The sequence below is a fragment of the Acinonyx jubatus genome, chromosome E1 (genome assembly GCF_027475565.1).
Source record: "Acinonyx jubatus isolate Ajub_Pintada_27869175 chromosome E1, VMU_Ajub_asm_v1.0, whole genome shotgun sequence".
In the NCBI taxonomy this organism is placed as follows: Eukaryota; Metazoa; Chordata; class Mammalia; order Carnivora; family Felidae; genus Acinonyx; species Acinonyx jubatus.
The window spans coordinates 11,233,061-11,257,289 of NC_069397.1; the positions used below are offsets into that span (position 1 = coordinate 11,233,061).

The window sequence follows — 24,229 nt, forward strand, 5'->3', positions numbered from 1 at the left end:
ACCCATGTTCTTAGCAGCATTCACAGTAGCCAAAAGGTGGGAGCAACCCATGTGTCCATCCACAGGCGAAGAGATACCCAAAGTGGGGTATATTCATGCAACAGAATATTAGTCAGCCTTAAAAAGGAATGAAATTCTGATAACCTGCTACAATGCAGAATAGCCTTGAGAACATTATGCCAAGTGAAATAAGCCAGACACAAAAAGAGAAATAGTGGATGCTTCCACTTCTCCGAGGTTCCTGGAGTCCTCACATTCGCGGAGAGAGAAAGCAGAATGATGCTTGCCAGGGGCTGTGGGGAGGGGAGTGAGCAGACAGTGTTGAATGGAGACAGTTTCAGTTTGGGAAGATGAGGTTCTGTGGGTGGACGGTGGTGGTGATGGTTGCACAGCAGTGGGAAATGTACTTCGTGCCGCTGATCTGCACACTTTCAAAAGGCTAAAACGATGAATTTGATGTTCTGTGTATTTTACCACAATAAAAAGAAAACCCCACTATTACCAAAAAAGAAGAAAAAGGACACATCGGCCAACATACTGTCAGAATGGGGTGAGCGGCGAGGAGCGTGAGGGTCAGAGATCACGCCGGCCTGTTGGCTCACTTGTCAGGAAAGCTAACGCCCAGAGAAGAAACGGGAGTAAGTAGTCCCGGGAGCTCAGCATCCACAGAGGCAGGATCCACAGAGCCAGGATCACTTGACTCCTTGTCCTCCTGTGGGCCAGGAGCTTCGTGAGGGCGGACTCTAGGCTGTGTTGCCTTCCTCTGTGTCCCCAGTGTCCAGCATTGGTAGCTGTATAGTACATTTGTGGCGGCTGGATGACTCTGTTGGCTCTCCTTCCCCTGAGTTAGTGTTCTCAGCCCTGGCTGTATGATGAGCCACCCGGAAGGGGGGGGGGGGGGAGCTGTTAAAACATGTCAGTACCTGGCTTTGTGCCCGAAAGGTTCGGATCTGAAGGTGTGGACTGGGACCACGACAGGAATATTTGTAAAAAGCTTCTGGGTAATTCTAACCTGCAGCCAAGTTTGGGAAGCACGGTCCTACCTCCTGCCCTCCTTGGAGCTCTCTCGCTGGGGTGTGTGAGAGAGAGGCGTGGTCGCTTCCTCCAGGCCGTCACACGGTCACTGGCTGGTTCTTTCTGGTTTATCTTGTCAATGTTTGTGTTCTGCTTAAAGAAGCTGCTGTTGTCTGTCACAGTGTGTGCGCAGGGTGCCATTAATTTCCTCCCGGCTCCTTGGCACCAGGGCACAGGTATCAAAGCCACCCAGAGGGCTGTGGTTGTCCTCTTACAGCTCAGACTGGACTGTACCTTAACCGACTGCCTGTCTGACTCTCCAGAGGCCTCTCCCATTATACTGACCTCTGATGGTAGGGTCTTCGTCATCTGCAAGTGCAGTGCATGGCATCACTCGGGCTCTGCCAATCTGGAGCGAAGGGCACGGGCACCGTGGGGCTTTATTTTGCCTTAAAGTTACAGAGAAAGCTGCCTCACAATAGTCTACAGGCTGACCAGACATACTTTGTATACCTTCTTCTTGTCCTGTTACCTTCCTTTAGAGGGGTACGAGAGGAGCAGGGACAGCTGTCATAGAAAAGGACATCCTATAAAATAGGGATGAGTATTTGGAATTCATTCTCTTGTCTCTCCGGTGGATGGGGAGCAGCTGCAATTAACATTCACAAAGCATGTTAGGAATTTGAAGCAATAGACAATAATGGCTCTGTGTAGAATGTCAGGATTGATTTTTCTTTCCACCCGACTGGTATATGCCAACCTGCCTCACTAGCATGTAGTAATCGAGAGGGTTCATCTCCTATTATTGGTGCATATTATCAGAGGAGCTTCCTGCCCACCCCAACCCCATTTTCTTCTTCCTCAATACCTGGCATGAAAGAACCCTGAATGATGTTCCTTTGTGCCAGTGCCTCTGGGCTGCGACCCACACTCTTGATTGTTGGGGAGGTAGATAATTTGGCTATTTTTTCTCCATTCTCACCAAAAGGATGTTGCTGAATGCAAAATGCTAAAGCCAGCCCTCTTTTGCCTTCTGGTGCTAGCTGCTCTGAAGTCACTATATTTAACATCAAAGTGTAGACAGCAGCAGCCAAGAAACCAAGCCACTGGATTGTGAGGCTCCTCCCAGCAGGACCGCCTGGGATTTCAGACTGTGGGGGTGGGGGTGGGGGGACAGAAATACCAAGCCTGAGAGAAAACGATTATTGCCGTCAGGGTCTAGGCTTCAGGGCATCCTGGCTCCCAGCTTCCACCTGGCTGGAGGCAGCCTTTTGTGAATGGAGAAAATGCCTTGTCAATAGCTTTAGGATAATATACTGTCTTGCACTGAAGGTTTAATGGGAGCTGTGTTTGCTTCTGCCCAGCTCTGCCCATCCCAGCCCGGCCCTGGCCTTCCCAGCTCTGCCCTGGCCTTCACAGCCCGGCTCTGGCCTTCCCAGCCCTGCCCTGGCCTTCCCAGCCCTGCCCTGCCCTGCCCAGTCCTGCCCTACCCTGCCCAGCTCTGCCCTGCCCGATCCAGTCCTGCCCAGTCCTGTTCAGCCCTGTGCAGCCCTGCTCAACCCTGCCTTGCCCTGCCCTGCTCTGCCCTGCCGAGCCCAGCCCTGGTCTGCCCTGCCGAGCCCAGCCCAGCCCAGCCCAGCCCTGCTCAGCCCTGCCTTGCCCAGCCCAGCCCAGCCCTGCTCTGCCCTGCCCAGCCCTGCCCTGCCCAGCCCTGCCCTGCCCTGCTTTGCTCATCCCAGCCCTGCCCTTCCTGCTGAGCCTTGCCCTGCCTAGACGTGCCCTACCTAGCCCTGCTCTGCCCTGCCCAGCCCCAGCGCAGCCCTGCCCTGCCTGGTCTTGCCCAGTTCAGCCCCTGGCCATTAGCATATCACCAGAGAACTCTGAAAGGTCAGCTTTTGCAGCCAGGGTCACTGGTGTTTTGATCTTTATCCGTCCCCAGGGCTGGCTGATGGGAATGACTTGCCCCATCGCTCCCTGGAGCGTTGTGTTTCTGCTGTTGCACCAGGATTTATCTTAGGTTTTGACGATTTACGTGACAAAAGAAATGAGATTGAATTTTGCTTCCTCTGGCCCGGGGACAGGACTGAGTGAGGGAGCACGCTTCGAGTGGCTGCAGTTCCAGGGGCAATCAGATACAACTTTGTTCCCATTGCTGGGAATTCTTTTATGAGCAGAGAAAAATAAGAACTGATTTGAGCTCCTTTGTCAGCCCTACTTCCCTCATCTGTTTCAGCAGAGCCAAATACCCACAGTTGTATTTATGTGGCATTTCCAGCAAAATGAAAAGAAAGCAGCATTCTTTTTGGGTTGGTTCTTTATAATCAAAACGAGTATATATCTTTTAGCTTGGAAACTCAGAATCCCAGTAATTGAATAGAATGCGCTACCCGGAGGATAAGTTATCATGCCTTTGAACCCCTTCCCGGTATTATTAGAGGAAGGGAGCGGGTGAATATAAGGTTAATGGATTCTGCTGCTAAACCGAACTTGGAAATGAGGTTTCATTGATTTAATATTTCCTCTATTAAGCCTCCCAAGACAGTGTCCCTATGGCCCTACCAAAGTGCAGTCACAGACTTTCTTCCTCATGAGCGTCTGTGCCGCAGCCGGTGCTGTGACAAGGGACGGATGACCGGCTCGGAGTGGCCGTTTGGCCAGCTGGCCTCTCTCCCCTGGCTGGCTGAGAAGGGTTGAAAGCCCGGGCCTGCGGGCAGAGTGGCTTTTTTGGGATTGGTCTCCTCTTGAGCATGTGCTCTGAACTCATGGCCACAGACGCTCCCCTGTTGTGTGAGACCTTGGGGGGAGTCACATCGTCTGGGAGTGGACACCTTGAAGGGGAGGGCCGTTCAGAGACAGCTGAGCGTGGCAGGGAGAGCAGAGGGCCAGAGGCACGAATCATTTCACTCACACAGTTACCGGCTCCAGGACCTGGCTGTGGCCTTCCACCTCCGGCTGATGCCCAGTGCCAAGGGGACACGCTGCTGGGTGATGCTGCCTCATGCCTGTCCCCTCTGCCTTCCTGTAGCCTCTGTACTTAGTCTTTTTCTCTAGGCTAAGCTGACCGGTGCTTCGGGCCATTCTTCTTGGGGGCCTGCCCCTACCCTTCCCACCGTGGCTGTTGTCTGTCCCCACCCTCACCCTCCAGGTAGCTCTCCTGCTGTGGCTGCTCTTTTCCACATGCAGGCGGTGGACAGGGCAGGGGAGCAGCGTCTCGGGGACCTGTCTGCCTCCAGTGAGTCTCCGACACGGGTTCTCATCCCTGCCTCTCCCTCTCCACACACACTTTTTTTCTTATGGGCACACACCAGATACTCCCTCTGTCCCTGCCAGCCTGGCACCATCGTGGACTTTGGTTAAGGGTTCCTCAGATCTCGGAGACTTCCCAGCACCCTGCCCAGTCCGCTGCAGGCCCAGCATTTGCCTGAGACACAGAGCCGCCTCATTTATGGGCGCCCTTGCTTGTTTCAACGGGTCTTTGGGTGTTAATGTTGATGAATAAAGAGGGTGGAAAAGTTGGGGATGTGTCATTTTTGGCAAAAATTAAAACAATGGGGCATTTACATGCAGACTGAAGCTGTTGCACAAATGTCTTGAGCAGTAGCTATATTTTTGGAGTATATTGTCACTGCTTATAAGTACAACCTTTGTTTGGATGTGTGAGTTCTAGTATGTTATGTAAAAACAAGTGTCACTTCCCCAGAGCTGCATCCAGTAAAACAAGGACAATTTCAGCATGTACAGAGGTCGTTTGTTTTCTTATCTGTCAGTGGAAGTGTGGGTTGTATGAAGAAAATGGTGGTGATGTTATCCCTCTCATGAACTGTACAGGTAGGATGGGGCACGTTTAGAATTTGTCTAAGCTACGACCCCAGATCCAAAGTCCAGCTTTCCTAGGGGCACCTGGGTGGCTCAGTAGGTTGAGCGCTGGACTCGTGGTTTCTGCTCAGGTCACAATCTTGTGGTTTCATGGATTCGAGCTCCGCGTCGGGCTCTGCACTGGCAGCGCAGAGCCTACTTGGGATATTCTCTCTCTCTCTCTCTCTCTCTCTCTCTCTCTCTCTCTCCCCGCCCCTCCCCCATTTCTGCTGTCTCTGTCTCTCTCAAAATAAATAAACTTAAAAAAAAAAAAAGTCCAGCTTTACTAGCAGGTGGGGCAGGATCATGCAATTTTGTAGGCTTTGGAGACAAGCAACCTGAGATTGGATGCCAGTACCCCCGGTCCCAATGATGAGATCTCAGACAAGTACCCAGCCTTTCTGAGCCTGTTTCCTTCCTTTTCAACGCGGGAGGGAATAATACCTACCTTACGGGGGTTGTGAGTGTTTTCATTTAATTTTTGAAACTTAATTGTGTCGAAATACACGTAACGTGAAGATTACCATCTTAACCATTTTTTCAAGTGTTCCGTGCATTCACATTGTCACGCAGCCAATCTCCAGAACTTTCCATCTTGCAACACTCAGGGCCAGATCTCTCTCTGGATGCTCCCTTGTGAAAATAGCACCCTTAGAACTGCTCTGTCGGCCCAGCCCATGTGCTTGGGAGGGGGATGTGGTGGTTCTGGCCCCTTCGTGTTTCCTGCCAGGGCCCCCTGATTCTGGGAAAAATGTAAATCCATTTTCTCTCTGACTTTACAGAAAAGGCAACAGATGGCTCCCTGCAAAGCGAAGACTGGACGTTGAACATGGAGATCTGCGACATTATCAATGAGACGGAGGAAGGGTATGTGTCCCTCCCCCACCCCCACCTCATGTGAAACCTGTCCTGGGGGGTCACTCAAAGCCTGTCAGGGCTTAAGGGCGGCAGTGTTGTACTTTTTGTTTTGCTTTTCATCTGTTTGCTTTGGCATTTAATAAACTGACACTGTCTCTTTCCTCCTGCCTCCACCAGCCCACCCCCCATCAGCAGCGCTTGCCTTAGAGCAGTGACGACCTCTTTTAATAACCTGCTTTGACTCACAAGTGAAACTGAAGTTGCTTGGGTACTTGGTCCCCCGTGGTTGTCACCTCCTCCGGTCCCTCCTCCCTGGCTCTGCCTCCCCTTCCCCCCACAGTGAGGCTGTCCCTGCCCTGCTTTGCCGGGCTGGACCCGCAAGAGGGAGAGGGCCCACAGTGTCCACAGAGGGAGGCTGGGAGTGGAAGTCCGCGTGAGGCACAGAGTGTCTCTTGCCCCACAGGCCACCCCCTCACATTCCTGTGCTGCCAGGTCGGTCCTTCTGGCTGTTTATGTCCTCTTCTAGCTGCATTCCAGCTGCATTCTGTTTACGCTTCTTCCCGATTTGTCTGTGTTTGGCCCTCTGTCCACACCTTAAAAGATGGTATTTGCCATAGCCACGCCCTCTCCAGCCCTCCCTAGAGTGATGAGGAGGACAGTCCGGACTCCGGCTTACATCTTGGCTCTGGCCCTTGCAGCCTTGCCCTGTGTAAACCGGGGCTGAACAGATAACTTACTGAGTGACAGCCTCGTGCTGGGCCCCAGGGTGAGTGCCCAGGGCACAGCAGGGAGCAGGACAGGCGCCCTTGAAGCCATTACGTGTTCACATTACATGGTCAGTTGGTGACAAGATTGGAGAGAAACGAAGCCAGGAGTTAGCCATTTTAAGTGGAAAAATCAAGGAGAGCCTCACTTGAGAAGGTGACATTGAAGAAAGACTTGAAGGAGATGAGGGGGTGAGGCGTGAGGATGACACCAGGGAAGAACCTTCCAGATGGAGGGGACAGCAAGCATGGCAGTCCCAGGACAAAGGGCAGGTAGTAATGTTGGAGGAATCACAAGAGGTCCCTGGGGCCAGAGCGGAGAGAGCGAGGAGGGGTGAGGTCAGACTTGTCCCCATCCAAATAGTGCGGGCACCACGGGGCTCTGGCCTTGACGTGGAGGGAGGGGATTTGAGCAGAGAGGGGCATGGTCTAATGTTCATTTTAAGGAGATCACTCTGGCTACCATGTTCAGAATGGTCTGGTCGAGCGTGGGAAGGACAGAGGGCAGAAAACGGGAAGCCAGTTAGAATAATACAATAACCCTGGTGTGGGGTGATGGTGACTTTGATCCAGAAGACCTTAGAGGAGGGAGAGAGAAATGGTCAGATTCAGAACATATTTAGAAGGTGGAGCCAGTGGAGTTTGTGAGGTGGATGGGGGCATGAGAGAAGAGCCAAGAAAACTCCACTGTTTTGGTTTTTATTAATGTTTTATTTATTTTTGAGAGACAGAGAGAGAGAGAGCGACAGAGGATCCTAAGCGGGCTCCACGCTGACCGCGGGGAGTCCGATGCAGTGCAGGGCTCAAACTCATGAACCATGAGATCGCGACCTGAGCCAGAGTCGGATGCTTAACTGACTAATTCACCCAGGCGCCCCCTCTCCAGTGTTTGGAACTGAGCTGCCATAAGGAGGGAGCAGGCAGAGGGGCAGAGATCAGAAGGTCGGCTAAAATCCCGCAGATCTGAGCTGCCCGCTGGGTGCGGTGCTGCTGGGTCCTTGGCACAGAGGGGTATGGAGCTGGGGGCAGCGGCCTGCGCTGGAGGTGTGAGTTCGGTGCTGGGGTCTTCCGTGAACGATGGCATATTGCTGTTCCTAAGTGGCGGTGGTCAGTTTGGTGCCTGGCACACAGCCGAGTCACGGAGAGTTGTTGGGGACTGTGCATTTCTGATACTGGAGCTACTGCGCTCCTTTCTTCCTCTTGTCTCCCACTCACGGCCTCCTTTGTCCGGTTGTCCGGCCACATTCGTTGACCCCACAGGGGGAGGTACAGCCATTGCCAGGATGTCGAGATGAGTGTCCCACAGCTGCTCTGGAGGGGCTCACCCGGTGGGGCCGGGCGGGCTGTGACCGAGGTGTGTGCCCTTTGCAGCAGACACAGAGGGGCAGGCTCCGGGCTGGACCTCAGCGGGGCAGGGAAAGCAGTGTGGCGTGTAGATCAGAGTGGCATGAAAGGGCAGTGTGCTGGGGACACGAGCAATCTGGACGAGCAGGGAAATAGTGGGGAGGGGGTGCCCCTTGGGGAGGGAGGGCTTGGCATGGCGCTTCAGGTCGGCCAGGTTGTAAAGAGCCGTATTCCTGTGTCATCCCTAGAGTCAGGCTGTAGCCTCCAGGTGCTCTACCTTTTCCCCTTTCCCTCTCGTCCCCTGACTGTCTTTTAGAAGACAAGCCTTTGCTCACAGTAAAAGTCCTTAGTGGACTGAACTCTGCGTGATAACCCGGTCCCTCTGCCACTCCGTTTGGGGCCCTCTCCCCTTGTCCTCATCCTTTAACCCCACTGATCTTTTCAATTCCTTGAACTTCCCACTTGCAGTTCTGCACAAATGTGGGCATATATGAATATCTGTTAGAGTGGAGCTTCCTCCTTCCCAGGTCTAAGAGGTGGATCACCTTCCGTTCCCAGCCCCTGAGTCCCCTTCTCCCACAGTGGCCCACGCTCCTGTTCCTGAAGTTTTGAGTGAGAGCCCTGGGCCTCATGGACGCCTGGGGATTTTCTGTCTTAGCCTCTGCCATGAGGGGGGGGAGTGTCAGATCGCTTCTGAATTGGGAGAAAAACTCTAAAAGGTCAGCTAATGGTCGGGCACCCCTTCAGCTCCTCCCTGCTTCAGGGCTTTGGTCCTGGTGTTCCTCTCCCTTTCATTGATTAGTTCTGGCACTCACTGGATCTCAGTTTGAATCTCATTTCCTTGACACCCCTCTCCTGATTTGGACCAGTGCCCTGTCTGTGATTTCACGGCACTGTGTATTATACTGCACCCCTCACCACTGAAACTTACATATTTGCCCGATGCTTGTTAGAGTGGCTGTCCCCCCGCGGACCCCCCTCGACTGTGCGCTCCATGAGGGCAGGATTCTGTTTCACTGACCAGTTTATCCCAACGCTAGCACAGTATACATACACATAATTGACTCTTGACAAGCACTAGTTAAGGAAGCGAGTAAATGGATGGAGTCCCTAAGGGACTTGGTCTGATGAGGAATACAGAACATAATCCTAACACGGCGAGACCAGGGAAGCTGCATATGACTGAGAGACACTAGAGCTGTGGCAGCTGGCTGGCCCTGGGGCTGTCAGCACAAAGTTCTTGGAGGAGGTGACACCCAAGTGGAGTCTTACAGCAGATGAGGGCACCAGCCAGGTGAGGTGGGGGGATGGTGGGGGGTGGGGCAGGGAGGTGGCCGCCCGGGCTGGTGGACAGTGTGTGCAGCATGCCCGTAGGAAGGGGAGTGTAGCGGGAGCCTGGAGCCACCTGCCTAGGCTGGAATTCTAGGTCCTCCACTCCCTTGCTGTGCACCCCTGTGTCTCACTGTCCTCATTTATAAAATGGGAGTGCCAGCATTGCCTATCCCATGGGGTGGTTACAAGGATGAAAGGAGTAAATATTTGTGAAGTGTTTGGCCGTATATGTGTCCATATCCTGCTCTACATAGGAGTTTGCTCTTCATACACGTTAAAGACTCGCATTGGCGTGACTTCTTCACTTTTCATTTGTGGTGTTATCTGGCCGGTCCTTGGTAGTGACCTCCGTGGGTTTGCTGCCCTTACCCTGCCTGCCATTCTCTGAACACTTGCTGTGTATATGCCAGGCCCCCATGCCAAGCCCTGGATCGCACCGCTCGTGCACTCAGTCCCGCAACAACCCCAGAAGGTAGGGACAGCCTGTTTTAATGTGGAGGAAACTGAGGTCCAGAGTGGTTTGCTCACTTGCCAAAGGTCCCACAGCACAGCTAAAAGGGACAGAGGCCGGACGGAAGTGCAGTCTGCCCCGGCTCCAGCCACCAAAGTTCTGCCTGCACATATTTATTCAAAGCCACACCTCTGGCAGGTGGCGGTCCTGGTGTGTGCAGAGTCGGTCACCGGCCCCACAGGCCCCTCCTTGGGCTTTCCCTAATGTCCAAGGCTGAGATCCCCTCCATCCCCAGGCCTTGTGTGGCAGTCCCCCATACCCTGAATCATCCATCGGCCATTAACCAGGAGCGCCTGACTGAATAATCTACCTGGGAATGTTTTAGACCCAGTTTACCAGGCCTCGCCCAGACCTTCCTAGTTAGGGCCCAGGTGTGTGGGTTTGAATCCCCAGGTGATTCTGATGTGCGGCTCTGAGGAGGAGCCGCTGACCTGGGTCATTTTCATGACCACCTCTAGACCTTCCCTTGCTGATGGCATCTTTGTGCGCCAGCCTCTTAAGCTGGAGGGTGTGCGCAGGAATAACCACCTCCATGACTGCAGTAGACCACGATGGCAGCAGAAAGGCGGGGGTGGGGGGTGGGGGGGGTGGGTAGGGCTGGAGGATGGGAGGGAGAGGAAGAGTCTGCCGTGGTGGAGGTGGGGTAGTCATGTCCTCCTGGGAGGGAATAAGGAGCATGCGGCTCAGAAGCAGCAGTTCTGGAGCCAAAGGCCAAGATGGGTTCAGGTATGACTAGAAAGAAGGGTTCTTATGAGTCTGGGGTGGAGGAGACCTTACGGGAGGCTGAAGATGGCCCAGAGGCCGGATCCTGAGGCCCTGGGTGCTGCCCTGAGGGGCCCACCTTTCTGCTGAAGGCTGCCAGGGCGGTGGGGCATCTCACGGGGCCCTCCCCCCCCCTCCTGCTCCTTTTCCCTGCTCCATCTTGGCTCTTGACTCTTCCTTCTCTCCTTTTTCCCTGTTTCCAGCTCCTTGCTGTCTAATCTGCCGCTGCTGCTTGAAACTTTGCAATTCCTCTGACATGACTTTGATCCTCCTCTCTGAAGCTTCTCCCCCGGGGAGAGAGATAAATACTTGCTTTTGTGCTCACCCAGTCACTCTGAGGCAGTACTTCCCGCCGCTGAATTTCCATTTTAACTCTAACCCAGGAGCCTGCTGACTCTCTGATTTCCCACCACCACCATCACCCCCACACTGGGAGAGCTCTGTGCGTGCCATGCTCTGTGAGCTAGAAGTGATCGCAGCCCTTGGAGGCTGTGCCCATTTTTCTGCTCCGTGGAAGTTCAAGAGGAGAGGGACGAAGCTGGATGGAGAGGGACGGCAGCCGGGGGTCAGGGCTGACCGTGGCTTGGCAGAGCCTTTGAGAAAGAGGAAATAAATCCATGCTCCTGGCCAGCAGCCGCTGACCTTCACCAGCTCAAGTCCACAAACAGTCCTCAAAGCCAGGAGCTTGTCAAGCCCCGTACTTGCAGAAATCAGCATCCCTATTTGGAAACTGCAGCCGTACTGCAGACACACTTGGCAGGGACCCCTTCCCCAGAGAGCTCGTCCCATCAGCCTTTGGGCTCAGGAGCCAAGAATTCCTGCAGGCAGCCACGTTTCAAGTTGGGAATGGGAAATAGGTGACTCAGTGTTTTAAAATTTCTTCTAGAAGCCTTGTCTTGCTCCTGTGTATTTCTGTCTAAATTGGGCTGATTAGCAGAGTTCCCACCCTCCCTTCCCCCAGCTTCCTCACACATATTGGAAAGGACTTTTTCATTTGGTGAAGAAATCATAAACACTTCTGAGCTGCAGGAATAGGAGGTCCCTGACTGACAGACCTTCAGTTTTTCAAGAGACCCAGATGTACTGACACGCTGGTCAGGGGAGGGCTGGAGCCCACTTATGATAGCAAAGGGCCGGCCTGCAGCTGGCCCGGGGGCTCCCCGGAGCTCGGGTGCTGGGTGTCAGAGGGCAAGGCCTTCATGCCAGAGGTGACCCTGAGGTCCCACAGCTTTGCTGGACCCTGGTTTAGAATAAAGTAAGCTTGTCAGACGCACGGGCTGCACCTACTAGGTGCTTCTAGAGGGCTGGCTGGGGACCCCAACTCCCGGCTCTAATCCATGATTTAAGAAAGAACGTGTTCCAGGTTCCAAACGATCAGCTTATGAACCTGCCTCTGGGAATCCACATCAGCTCCATTACCTAAAAGCACATAGTTCTGTGGGTTTTGAGGAGACTTAAGTTTTCTCAGGGCAAAAAGGAGCTCCATGGAATTGGGGAGGAGCAGAACAGCCAGGCCTCAGCAAGGACCTGGCCATTCTCTCTTCTGCTTCTGTGTCTGTTGTCTCTTTAGTGTACCCCCACGCCAGTGGGTTCATTGTTGCTCTGAATAAATAATACTTGAATTTGAGGCAAAATTCAAAAGGGCTGTAAAAAAGCAGTCCAGTGAAAAACCCACCCCCTCCTCTGTCGTCCAGTTCCCCTCTTCAGGGGCAGCCAAAGTTACCAGCTTCTTGGGTCTCCTTTCAGGGATTCTTTTCCTCTGCTGTCACGTGCATTATGTATGTATGTATGTATGTATGTATGTTGTCCTTTTATAAGCCAAAGAATAGCATACATTATACACTTTCTACAGATGACTGTACTCTCACATCTTTGAGTTCCCTCCATGTTGGTGCATAGAGTGTGTCTTTATTCTTTTTTTTTCACGTTTGTTTGTTTGTTTGTTTGTTTATTTGAGAGCATGAGCAGAGAGGGAGGGAGAGAGAATCCCAAGCAGGCTGTGTGCTGAGAGTGCAGAGGGCCTCGGGGCTCAGTTTCATGAACTGTGAGATCATGACCCGAGCCGAAATTAAGAGTCGGACACCTAACCAACTGAGCCACCCAGGTGCCCAGGAGTGTCTGTATTCTTGGCTGCAGCTATGTAGTGTTCCATTGTGTGTATAAACGTGATTTAAGTTAACCTGTTTCAGGGCGCCAAGGTGATCTCATGAGTTCGAGCACCACGTTTGGGTGTAGAGATTACTAAAGAAGAATAAGTCTTAAAATTTTTTTTTTTTTTTTTTTTTTTAAATTAACGTGTTTCAGGGGCACCTGGGTGGCTCAGTTGGTTAAGTGTCTTACTTCAGCTTGGGTCACGATCTCCTGGTTTGTGAGTTCGAGCCCTGCATCGGGCTCTGTGCTGGCAGCACGGAGCCTGCTTGAGATTTTGGTCTCTCTCCCTCTCTCTCTGCCCCTCCTCCGCTCGCCGCCTTCTCTCTCTGAAAGTAAATAAAGTTACAAAAATTAACCTGTTTCACATTGATGAAGATTTAGTTTGTTTCCAATCTTTTATGTTTATAAACATGGCTCCTATAACCTTGTGTATAACATACAACCTCGTATATATGCTAGTCCACACAGACGGGGGTGAATCTGTGGGTCAGTGCCCCAAGTGGACTCGTGAGGGTTTTAATATGTCCTTCTCTCCAGGCCAAAGGACGCCATTCGAGCCCTGAAGAAGCGGCTCAACGGGAACCGGAACTACAGAGAAGTCATGCTGGCGTTAACAGTGAGTGCTGCCCTCATGGGGCATGGGAGTGTGGGGGGAAGCATTTGGGGAAATCCACATTCCTGGCCTTGCCCCACCCACAGGGCCTTCCCACTGTCCACTCAGCACAGCCTCCGGTAGCCGTGGCCTGTGGACGGCTTGGTGCAAGTGCCACTGGAGAGCAGCAGAACCTTCCCGTAGTGACCTTGGGTTTTCCTGCCTTCCCCTGAAATGGGGGATGGGCTGCAGTCTGGTCCATACCAGCAGAAGATAAGGCATGGGCAGCACTGACTGCTACAAAATCCCAGAGCAGAGAAGCCGGAAAAAGGCCTGGGTCTGGCTGTCCTTGCTGCCACCAGTCTGCTGTGACACAGCGAGGCCAGCTGCCTCTCCAGGTGTCAAGGTTCCTGCTTCCAAACCTGCCGACTTCCACCCAGAACCTGCCTGGGACTGTGCTGAGCTTTTCAGGGGATAAAGCGATTGTTTACAGTAACCTTCCCAAACAGATTTCATCATTCCCTCGTGCAGATGAAGAAATGGAGACTCAGAGAGGTCCGGGGGTTCACCCAGACTTCGTGGCTAGTGAATGCCCGGCTGTAAATTATGGGGTAAAAACTGGTCATTGGTGCAGAGGTTCTGGAAAAAGTCAGCCTAGTGACTCAGGAAGGAACAGATCAGATTTTTGCCCTTTCTTAAAATGTTAGGAAATTCAAAGGGACAACTTCAGGTGTTATTTCTGTCCAGAAAGCTAACAGTTACTCAGATGTGGCAAAATCTGGGCCACAGTGAGTTCTCACAATGAAAACTGTTAACAGGTCAGCACGTGGGCTTTTCTGTAGGTTTGAATAGTTTGTTTATCCCAAACAGCTCTAACATGTTTCCTTTTAAAGCAGGAAAACTGTTTGGATTTTTCACCCAAGTGAAAACCCAAGACTTATTAGGAGAGAGTTCTCTGCCAGGGAATTGGGGTTTGAATAATAAAGAAGAAACAGACCAGCTGAGAAGTAGTGACTTGAAAGCTTTTGGTTTTTGCTTAGAATTTGATCCTTGGCATTCATGAAACCCAGGGTGATACCCAAAGTGAATTGTTTTCAGTAGCTAAAATCACCAGGGAATGAGTTCTAACATATCAGAACATTTTCCTGGTACCTGCCCCTTTACACACCCAACCTAATGGTAATCGTGTTGCTTGGATGGAAATCTTTCTAAAGGGGTCTCTGCCTTTACTTCCTTCTGGAAGACCATTGAATGGCATTGAACATTTCCTGATGGTCAGGTCTGTTGTTATTATTCTCCCAGTTTTAACGAGATTATTGACATGTAACATATGTAAGTTTAAGGTACACAGTGTGATGAATTGATACATGTGTATATTGCAAAATGATTACCACAATAAGGTTAGTAAACACCTCTGTCTACTCACGTAATTACCTTTGTTGGGGGAGGGGAATAGCATTTAAGATCCAATTTCTTTCTTTTTTTTTTTTTTTAAGTTTATTTTTGAGAGCAAGAGAGACAAAGAGCATGCACACGCGCTGGAGGGGGAGAGAGAGAGAATCCCACCCAGGCTCTGTGCTGTCTGCATGGAGCCGATGCAGGGCTCCATCCCACGAACTGTGAGATCATGACCTGAGCCAATATCAAGAGTTGGATGCTTAACTGACTGACACCCCTAAGACGCCCCTGGGATCTAATTTAACTGTCAAATATATACTGCAGTGTTGTTAATTATGGTCCCCATGCTCTCCATTAGATCCCTAGAACTTAATCATAGCTGGGAATTTGTACCCTTTGACCAATGTCTCCCCATATCCCGTGCTCCATAGCCACCATTCTACTCTGTGGCTGTGAGCTCAGCTTTCTTAGGTTCTGCATACAAGTGAGAAACACTAGGTATTTGTTTTTCTTTTTTTTTTAATTTTAGTTATTTTTGAGGGGGAGAGAGAGCATGAGCAGGGAAGGGCAGAGAGAGAGGGAGACTGAGAATCCCAAGCAGGCTCCACTCCGTGAGTGCAGAGCCTGATGTGGGGCTCAAAACTCACGAACCGTGCGATTATGACCTGAGCCAAAAATCAAGAGTCATACACTGAACAGACTGAGCCACCCGGGTACCCCTGTTTTTCTTTATTTAACTTACTTCATTTAGTATAATGGCCTCAAGCTCCATGTTGTTGCAAAAGGCAAGATTTCCTTCCTTTTTATGGCTGAATACTATTCCAGTGTGTGTCTGTACACATGGATAAAGAAATACGACATACACATATATCTCAACGTTTTGTCTATGCGTTCATCTGTCAGTGGGTACTTACGTTGTTTCCGTTTGTTGGCTATTGTGAATAATGCTGCCGTGAATATGGGGGTACAGATATCTCTTTGATACCCTGTTTTCATTTCTTTTAGATAGATACGCAGAAGTGGGATTGCTGGATTGCAGAAGTGGGATAGCTCTATTTTTAATTTTTTAAGAAACCTCCATACTGTTTTCCATAGTGGCTGCACCAGTTTACATTCCCAGCAGTGCCCATGGGTTCCTTTCTCTCTACATCCTCGTCAGTACTTGTCTCTTGTTTTTTTGATACTAGCCATTGTAACAAGTGTGAAGTGATCTTTTATTGTGGTTTGGATTTGCATTTCCCTGATGATAAGTGGTTGAGTACTTTTTCATGTGCCTGTTGGCCATGTGTGCATCTTCCTTGAAGACATGTCTATTTCAGGGTTTTTTTGCCCATTTTTTAAAAAGTTTATTTTGGGGCGCCTGGGTGGCTCAGTCGGTTAAACATCCGACTTCAGCTCAGGTCACGATCTCGCGGTCTGTGAGTTCAAGCCCCACATCGGGCTCTGGGCTGATGGCTCAGAGCCTGGAGCCTGCTTCGGATTCTGTGTCTCCCTCTCTGTCTGCCCCTCCCCCATTCATGCTCTGTCTCTCTCTGTCTCAAAAATAAATAAACGTTAAAAAAATTTAAAAAAAAAAGTTTATTTATTTTGTGGGTACCTGGGTGGCTCAGTTGGTTGAGTGTCTGCCTCGGTTTTGGCTCAGGTCATGATGTCACAGTTTGTGGGTTCGGGCCCCACATCACGCTCTGCACTGATGGCACAGAGCCTGCTTGGGATTCTGTCTCCCTCTGTTCTCTGCTTCTCTCTCTGTTAAAAATAAACAAATTTTTTAAGTTTATTTATTTATTTTTTTAGTAATCTCTACATCCATCCTGGGGCTTGAACTTACAACCCCTAGATAAAGAGTCACGTGTTCCAACTGAGCCAGCCAGGCCATCTTTGCCCATTTTTAATTGGATTGGTTTTGCTTATTTGTTTATTTGTTTGTGTATTTATTTATTTATTTGCTATTGAGTTGTTTAAGTTCCTTATGTATTTTTGATATTAATCACTTATCAGGTAGATAGTTTGCAAATATTGTTTCCCATTCTGTGGACTGCCTTTTTATTTTGCTGATCGTTTCTTCTGCTGTGCAAAAGCTTTTTAGTTTGACGTAGTCCCACTGGTTTATTTTTATTTTTGTTGCCATTGCTTTTGGTGTCATAGCCAAAAAAATCTTTGCCAAGACCAGGGAACTTTATTCCTGTGTTTTCTTTTGGTAGTTTTACGTTTCACATCTTAAGTTTAAGTCTTTAGTCCACTTCAAGTTAGTTTTTTGAGTGGTGTAAGATAGGAGTCCAGTTTCATTCTTCTGCATGTCATTATGCAGTTGTCCCAATACCGTCTATCAAAGAGACTGTCCTTTCCGCCATTGAGTCCTCTTGCCTCTCATCAAATATTATATGTATATGTGGGTTTATTTCTGGGCTCTCACTTCTGTGCCATTGTCTATGTTTATGCCAGTACCATACTGTTTTGGTTATTGTAGCTTTGTAATACAGTTTGAAATCAGGAAGTACGATGTCCCCAGCTTTATTCTTCTTTCTAGAGATTGCTTTGGCTATTCAGAGTCTTTAATGGTTCCATATGAATTTTAGGATTGTTTCTTCTACTTCTGCGAAATCTGTAGATGGCTTTGGGTAGTATGGACATTTTAATAATATTCTTCCAATCCATGAACACGGGACATCTTTCCATTTATTTGTGTCGTCTTTCCTTTCTCTCATCATTGTCTTATAGTTTTCAGGGTACAGATCTTTTACCTCCTTAGTTAAATTGATTCCTGAGTGTTTTGCTTTTTTCTTCGCTGGTTTGTTAATGATCGCTTAGAGGCACCTTTTGTTATTCTGTGGGCTTTGGCTGCTGGAAAACGGCTGCTGTGTGTTTCATGCCCTACAACCCACAGGGACACCGATTCACCAAAGGCACTTTTGACAGAGTCCCTAGAGTGGCCGAGTGGCCCTTGCCAGCCAGGGATGACCTCCTGCATTTCCTCCTGCTCTGCTAGGCTTCAGGGTTGCTTTGTAGCACATGCCATCTCTCTCCAGGGCATTTCCAAACCTGTGTGTGAGCCCGAAGGTCTGGCCTAGGCCACACTGGCTTTAAAGTCTGCTGTCCTGGAAGACGTAAGGGCGTGCTCCCTAAAGGGTGTGCCTGGGACAGGCGTCCTGGCCCACTGTTGCCCTGAGCATGGCAGGAGAGCCACAGCTGGCCTGCCATGCTGGCCTTCCTGCTCCTCTTTTCTCTTTTTCCACCACACCTGCTTTCATCCCAGCCTCCTCCCTTCCCTTCCCCACCTCTTCCTGACCAGATAAACCATTCTTCCTGCCACCTGCCTTGGCAGCAGCCTGATGCCTGCATAGGCCAAGTTAGGAGAGGGGATCCTAGAAAGAAGGGGAACTGTGAGTTCCTGGAGGGTAGGAAGAACCCCTCTGGTTCATCCCTGTAGCCCCCGTGGTCACTGTTAAGAGTGAGTGCTGGTTACCTTGAGATCGTCTGGAATTGAGCACGTACAGAGGCTAAGAAAGAGAATGCCCCCCCTCCCGTGGCTGCGGATGACCCAAGGATGCTAAGCTTTGAGGTCTTCCTTGGCAAGCCGAGCAGAACCCAGGGTCTCCCACAGTGCAGGCAGCAGTGGGGGAAAGGAACAGTTTTAACTGGCTCTGCGGCTGCCAGGCTCAGGGCACATGCCAGCCCTGGCCTCCTCAGTGAAGTTACTCCAGGCCTCAGCTTCCTCATCTCTAAAGTGGGATAACACCCACCTTACAGGGCTATTTCAAGGACCAGGTGAAAGAACAAGAAATCTAGTACCTGTCGCCTGTCATCTGAGGGACTCCCAGCTGATCTTAAAGGAGAGCCATGGGGGGAGGTTGGCCCTGTGGCCTCATTGTGGGTGAGGAGACAAGGGCTCCAGAGAAGCCTGACCCACTTAAAGAGAATCTAATTCTGTGAGCCTAAAATGAAATGCTGTAATGTGGGGGGCTCCCACACGGTGCCTGGCATGTAGTCTGTGCTCAGTTAATGTTAAGAGTGTGGGCCTTTCCTGACCGTCACACTTTGTCAAGGTGACGCCTCATCGCGTGAACCCAGCCCTGTGGAATGGCTGCCTAAGGTAGCCAGTGATCAGCTCACTGTGGGCAAATGAAGATAACTGAGGCAGCCAGAAATGTCCCCTGTTGTCCGTCACATCCCTGCTAGTTGACTGTGGCATTGGGGGGTACTGGTGTGGGAAGGGCTGGGTGATTGTATGGGTTGGTTTACAGAGAGCTGAGAAGTTCGGAAAGGTGTGTCGAAGGCTGGGGGACGCTCCAGTTGGTGCCTCTGAATTCCAGCCAGCCTCTCCCCTGTCGTGTGGGGACGGGAGAGCTTTTCCTGTTCCTCATGTGTGTACGACAGCCTTCGAAATGATGATCATATCACCATAGTCCTCCTTTACTGCCCTACTCCTGGGGCACTACTGCAGGGCACTGTGTTAGATACTTAAGACAGACTCCCTCATCCTTACTGCAGTCCTGCAAGGGGGCACTCAGCGTGCCCATATTACAGATGAGGAAGCTCAGCGCAGACAGACTCATTCTGGGCCATTAAGGGAGCAAGTGGCAGAGCTGAGATTCGAGCCCACAATGGCCATCTGGCCAGAACCCACATGCGCCGTGCGTTTCTTAATGCCTACGGCCTGTGTAATTCATTTTTTCCAGACCAGGGATGGGCGAACAGGGTTTGCAGTGAACATGGACCTTGAAGCTGATTGGCAGCTGAGGCCCACAAACCATTTATTCAGGGTACAAAATCCTTAGTCATTGCCAATTTTAGTTGCAGAGGCAGGGTCGTGTGGGGCGTGTGCACCCGTGTGTGTGTGTGTGTGTGTGTGTGTGTGTGTGTGCGCGCGTGCGCACGCTTCCTCGCATAAAAGGGCAAGTAATTCACAGGGTAATTTGGGCTGTCACAGCAGCCCTCTCTGTGACAGAGCCTATGTCCCATTGGCTAAGGTCTCACACCCAGAAGCCCGGAGAGAGGAGTTAAAATGCTAATTTTCAGGGACCACTCAGTCATTTCGATCTCATTAAAACACCAGCGTCCTTCTCATGCAAAACTGGTGCCTCAGTTCCCAACTAATTGCCTGATTCTTGTTCAGGGACAGGCAAGTTCAGACAGCAAGGGACAACTGAATTAGAGCATAGGGATGTGGAGCCATCCAGGTCTGACTCTGGAGGAGACGGTGGGAAGGACCATCCAGGAGAAGGAAGGGGGCACGGTGGGGGTGGAAACTCAGTGGCCTGGGCAGCTCCTCTGGGTCCCACGGTGGTGACCTCTCTTTCCTTTCCTACCTCCTCAGGTGCTGGAGACATGTGTGAAGAACTGTGGCCACCGCTTCCACATCCTTGTGGCCAACCGAGATTTCATCGACAGTGTCCTGGTCAAAATCATCTCTCCCAAGAACAACCCTCCCACCATTGTCCAGGACAAGGTGCTAGCTCTGATCCAGGTAGGGTCAGCTCCCCTTGTCGGGTTTGTTGGCACGGAGTAAGATGGGGCCCTTGACCAGTGGGTCTTCATGCTTTCCCATCATTTGGAGGAAAGAATGGAGGGAGGCCCTTTGGGTTTAAATATGTGTTGCAAAAAGCACCAGTTTTTTACATTCCTCCCGCCGGAATAAAAACCTGAGTGGTAGCTCACAAGCCAATTGACAGAGGTTTCACCAGTTTTCTGGGTGCCTGGATCTCTGTTACCCCCAAGGGCAGGTGGGAGACCTTGATAGGCCTCTGAGCCATCAGGGACATTGTGGGGTAGGAAGGGCCATGCTAGAGTCCTATGCAGGGGCTGGCGAGGCACAGGGTCAGAGCCAGCTCTGTGGCAGGTGGTGCCAGGTTGGGGGAGAGGGTGTTAAGGAGTGATTCACTAAGGAGATGACATTTCTCTTGGACCCTGAAGGATGTGAGGAACTTGGCGGAAAGGTCAGGGTGTGAGAAGTAAGTAGCACAGACAAAGAGAATAACATGTGCGTCAAAGACTGCAGTTGACACGTTTGGGATGTATTCGTTATTGATTGCTCTGTAGCAGATTATCCCAAAACTTAGGGGCTTAAAACAACAGATGTTTAGTACCTTGTTGTTTCTGTGGCTCAGGAATTCAGGAGCAGCCTAGATGAGCGATCCTGGCTCAGGAGCTCTCATGAGGTTGCGGTCAAGACGGTAGCCAGAATTGCCTCATCTGCAAGCTCGATGAGCTGGAGGAGCCACGTCCAAGGTGACTCACCACATAGCTGTTGGCAGGAGGCCTCCGTGCCTTGCTGACTGTTGGTAGGAGGCCTGAGTTTTTGCTTTGTGGACTCCTGAGTGTCCTCGTAACATGGCAGCGGGTTTTCCCTAGAGCAAGTGATCCAAGCTGTGGTGCCTCTTGGGACTGAGTCTCAGAAGTCACACACCGTCTTTTCTGTCATATTCTGTTTGTTAGAAGGGAGTCACCAGATCTGGCGTCAAGAGTATGGGAATGAAGCTGCATCTCTTAAGAGAGAGGATGTTTTAAAACCATCATGTGGAGCACAGAGTGTAATGAAGAGCGTCTGGGGCTGGGAGAGGAGGCCAGAGGGACGGTCAGGGTCTTGTGGGCCATACATGCTGACGTTTTATGCTTTGTCCTGTAGGCAGCGGGGAACCACTGCACATTTCTGAGCTAGGCGTATGCAGACAGATCTGGATTTAAAAACAGTTTTTTTTAACTTTTATTTATTTTTGAGAAGAGAGAGACAGAACATGAGCTGGGGAGGAGAGAGAAAGAGGGAAATGCAGAATCCGAAACAGGCTCCAGGCTCTGAACTGTCAGCCCAGAGCCCGACGCGGGGCTCGAACTCAAGGACCTCGAGATCGTGACCTGAGCTGAAGTCGGACGCTTAACCGGCTGAGCCACCCAGGCGCCCCTAGATCTGGATTCTAGACAGAGCACCCTGGTGGTAGGCTGGGAGACACATATGCCAACGAGCATCCAAGGTGGGGCGACTAGTGCTGTGGTAGAGGAAAGATAGGGGCCTGCAGGAGCCAAAAGGAGAGGGTGGGAGTGGGGCCAGGCAGAAGGCACTGTGATCAGGGGTGGGCACCGGGGCATTCGAGGTGGTGGGGGCACCTGAGGTTGGAGGGGAAAGTGGGGCCCCAGCCGACGGGTCTGCTGGCTCCGTCTGTTCTCTCCCGCGTCCTCTGCCTGAAAGCCCTCTTCATCATTGAGACAGCTCCCAGAGCCTTCCCACCACTAGGTTGACAGCACTTCCCCCTCTCCTGTCACCCTCTTTTATGGTCTTCTCTGCTTCTGTGCTCACTTTTCTATCCTCTGCCTCACTCTGAGTTTCCTGAGAGCCCAGGGACATTATATCCCCAGGGTCTAGAGCCGTTGACTGTGTAGAGTAGCTGTCTGATAAGTTGTTTTTCTTAATGAGTGGGTGAGTGTAGTTTGCTGAAGCTCTAAGGAAGGGGAGGAGTGTGGGTGACAGCAGGGCCCCTTCCCATGGTCCCTTAGGTTTCCCCTAGCTCTTCATTCTGCCCACCTGGCATATCTCCATGTCTCTCCCTCCCTCCCCCTCCCCACTCTTCCTCTCTCTCTCCCTCCACCTCTCTCCATCCCTTTCTCTCTGTCTCTCTCTCTCTCACGCACATACACACACACACACACGCACACGCAGGTGCAAGCCACCTTACCCTTTTCCCTCCCCACCCCCACCTCTGCCCTTGACTCCCTCATTCTGGACTTCCCCAGTACACTCCCCTGCCTCAAGACCCCCAGTATTTGATGGCAAGACAATAAATAGTGGCTTTTTCTCACCTAAGGGGGGCACCCCCGCCTGAACCCTCGGCAGGCCCACTGTGGCCATAGGCAAGGTCTTTCTGTACTCAGACGTGGAAGGGGTCCTTCCTGTGCTTGGCCATCTCCTGACAAGGGCAGCCGTGGCAAGGCTTGTGATCCGTGCCACTGGGACTGTGCGGGGACCTCTGGCTGAGGACACAGGGAGCTTTGTGCACTGACTGTGGCTGTGGTTGTTCCCAGGGGCAGCCCGACCTTCCCATCAAGGTCACCACCTCCTCTCCGCACTGCTTCTCCCAGCTGTGTGACCGCAGCAAGTGTTTTAACTTCTCTGGGCTTCTGCCTCCGTATGTGTACAATGGGGGCCTTGTGTTCCTGCCTAACCTACTCCTGGTCCCAGAGGTCACCCGGGGGCAGCATGGCGGCCGGCACCGTGTTCTGAGGGCTCCCCCTGCTGGCCTGGCAGCAGTGCATGTGCACCGCCTGCAGGGGCGGGAGCAGGAAGGGGCCCTGAGGGCCTCGCTCGCTTGCTCGCTCCTGTCCGGCCAGGATGCACTGGACAGTCTCCCTGGTCTGGGAGACCCTGGGAGCCCTGGGAAAACCCAACGGGCTTTGGATAAGGGTATAGTTCCCGGTGGGCTTGCTTACCTGCCTGGGGGGGAGGGTCCTTCTTCTCCAGGTTCTGGAGCTTCACGAAGAACTTTTATCTTTGGTCGTGGCCAACCAACAGAAACAGATAGCATTCAGAGCTGGCAGATGGCTTGGCTTCTATAATGCGGTGAACGAAAGTATAAACAGGATCTTCAGCCTTTTTTAAAATTGAATTATATGTACAGGAAATCACACGTTAAAAAAGCATGTACAACTTGACGAGCTTTTACGGACTGAACACACACGTAGAATCTGGCCTCTGTGTCATGAAGCAGAATGTGACCTGCCCCCAAAGAGCCCCGACTGCCTGGGGTGACCACCTCACAGCCTAGATGGGTTTTTCCTGTACTTTTTAATTAATTTATTTATTTTTAATGTTTATTTATTTTTGAGAGAGAGACAGAGCACGAGCAGGAGAGGGGCAGTGAGGGAGAGGGAGGCACAGAATGCAAAGCAGGCTCCAGGCTCCGAGCTGTCAGCACAGAGCCCGATGCGGGGCTCGAACTCCCGGGCTGTGAGATCATGACCTGAGCCAAAGTCAGAGGCTTAACCTACTGACTGAGCCACCCCGGCGCCCCAGGTTTTTTCCCATACTTGAACTTCATCCGCGTGGACTCTGCAGCAGCACTCAGTCAGTCTGTGTGTCTGAGGCCTTGTTTGCGGGCCTCACCTTGTCATTGGTGTGACCAGATAGGCCTCCCGTGCCCCCTGCTCATGTCGCTGCACCGGGTCCCTTTGGGGGAACGCGCCGCCATTTGTGTCTCCTTTCCACTGAACACTCGGTGTTTCCAGTTTGCGGCCTTTGGGAAAACCGCTGCTGTGAACAGCTAGCACATGTCGTTGGGTGAACGTACGTATTCGTTGTCATTAGGTACGTATTAAGGCACGTGGGTGAAGTTGCGTCTTTGTTGGCCAAGCACAGTCCCGTATTAGCAGTTTCACGTGGCTCAGCCTCATCCCTGGGAGTGGAATTGCTGGGTGGGGAACGGCCGCGCTCTGGTTGAGTGGTTACTCTGGCAGATCCCTGCTGCTCTTTCCCAGCAGCATGTGAGAGCTTTCATTGCGCCCCGTTTTCACCAGTGCGTCCTCATTCTGGCCCACCTGATGCATTGCATCTTGTCAACCTGTTCTCAACTCCCCCTTTTTTTTAATTAAAAAAATTCTTTTAATGTTACTTTACTTTTGAGAGAGACCGAGTATGAGCGGGGGAGGGGCAGAGAGAGAGAGGGA

The 24,229-nt window shown here is 51.4% G+C and overlaps 1 protein-coding gene across 6 annotated transcripts in view; it reads left to right on the forward strand.

Annotated features, from left to right (window-relative positions):
• Positions 1 to 24,229, forward strand: part of TOM1L2 (target of myb1 like 2 membrane trafficking protein) — a 119,548-nt gene that overhangs the window by 54,584 nt on the left and 40,735 nt on the right. For all 6 annotated transcript variants that reach the window (XM_015079574.3, XM_015079575.3, XM_027047341.2 and 3 more), the window contains exons 2-4: positions 5,652 to 5,736; positions 13,129 to 13,207; positions 19,896 to 20,045. In XM_015079574.3, coding sequence (XP_014935060.2) covers positions 5,652 to 5,736; positions 13,129 to 13,207; positions 19,896 to 20,045 — 314 coding nt within the window. The remainder of the gene's footprint in view (positions 1 to 5,651; positions 5,737 to 13,128; positions 13,208 to 19,895; positions 20,046 to 24,229) is intronic.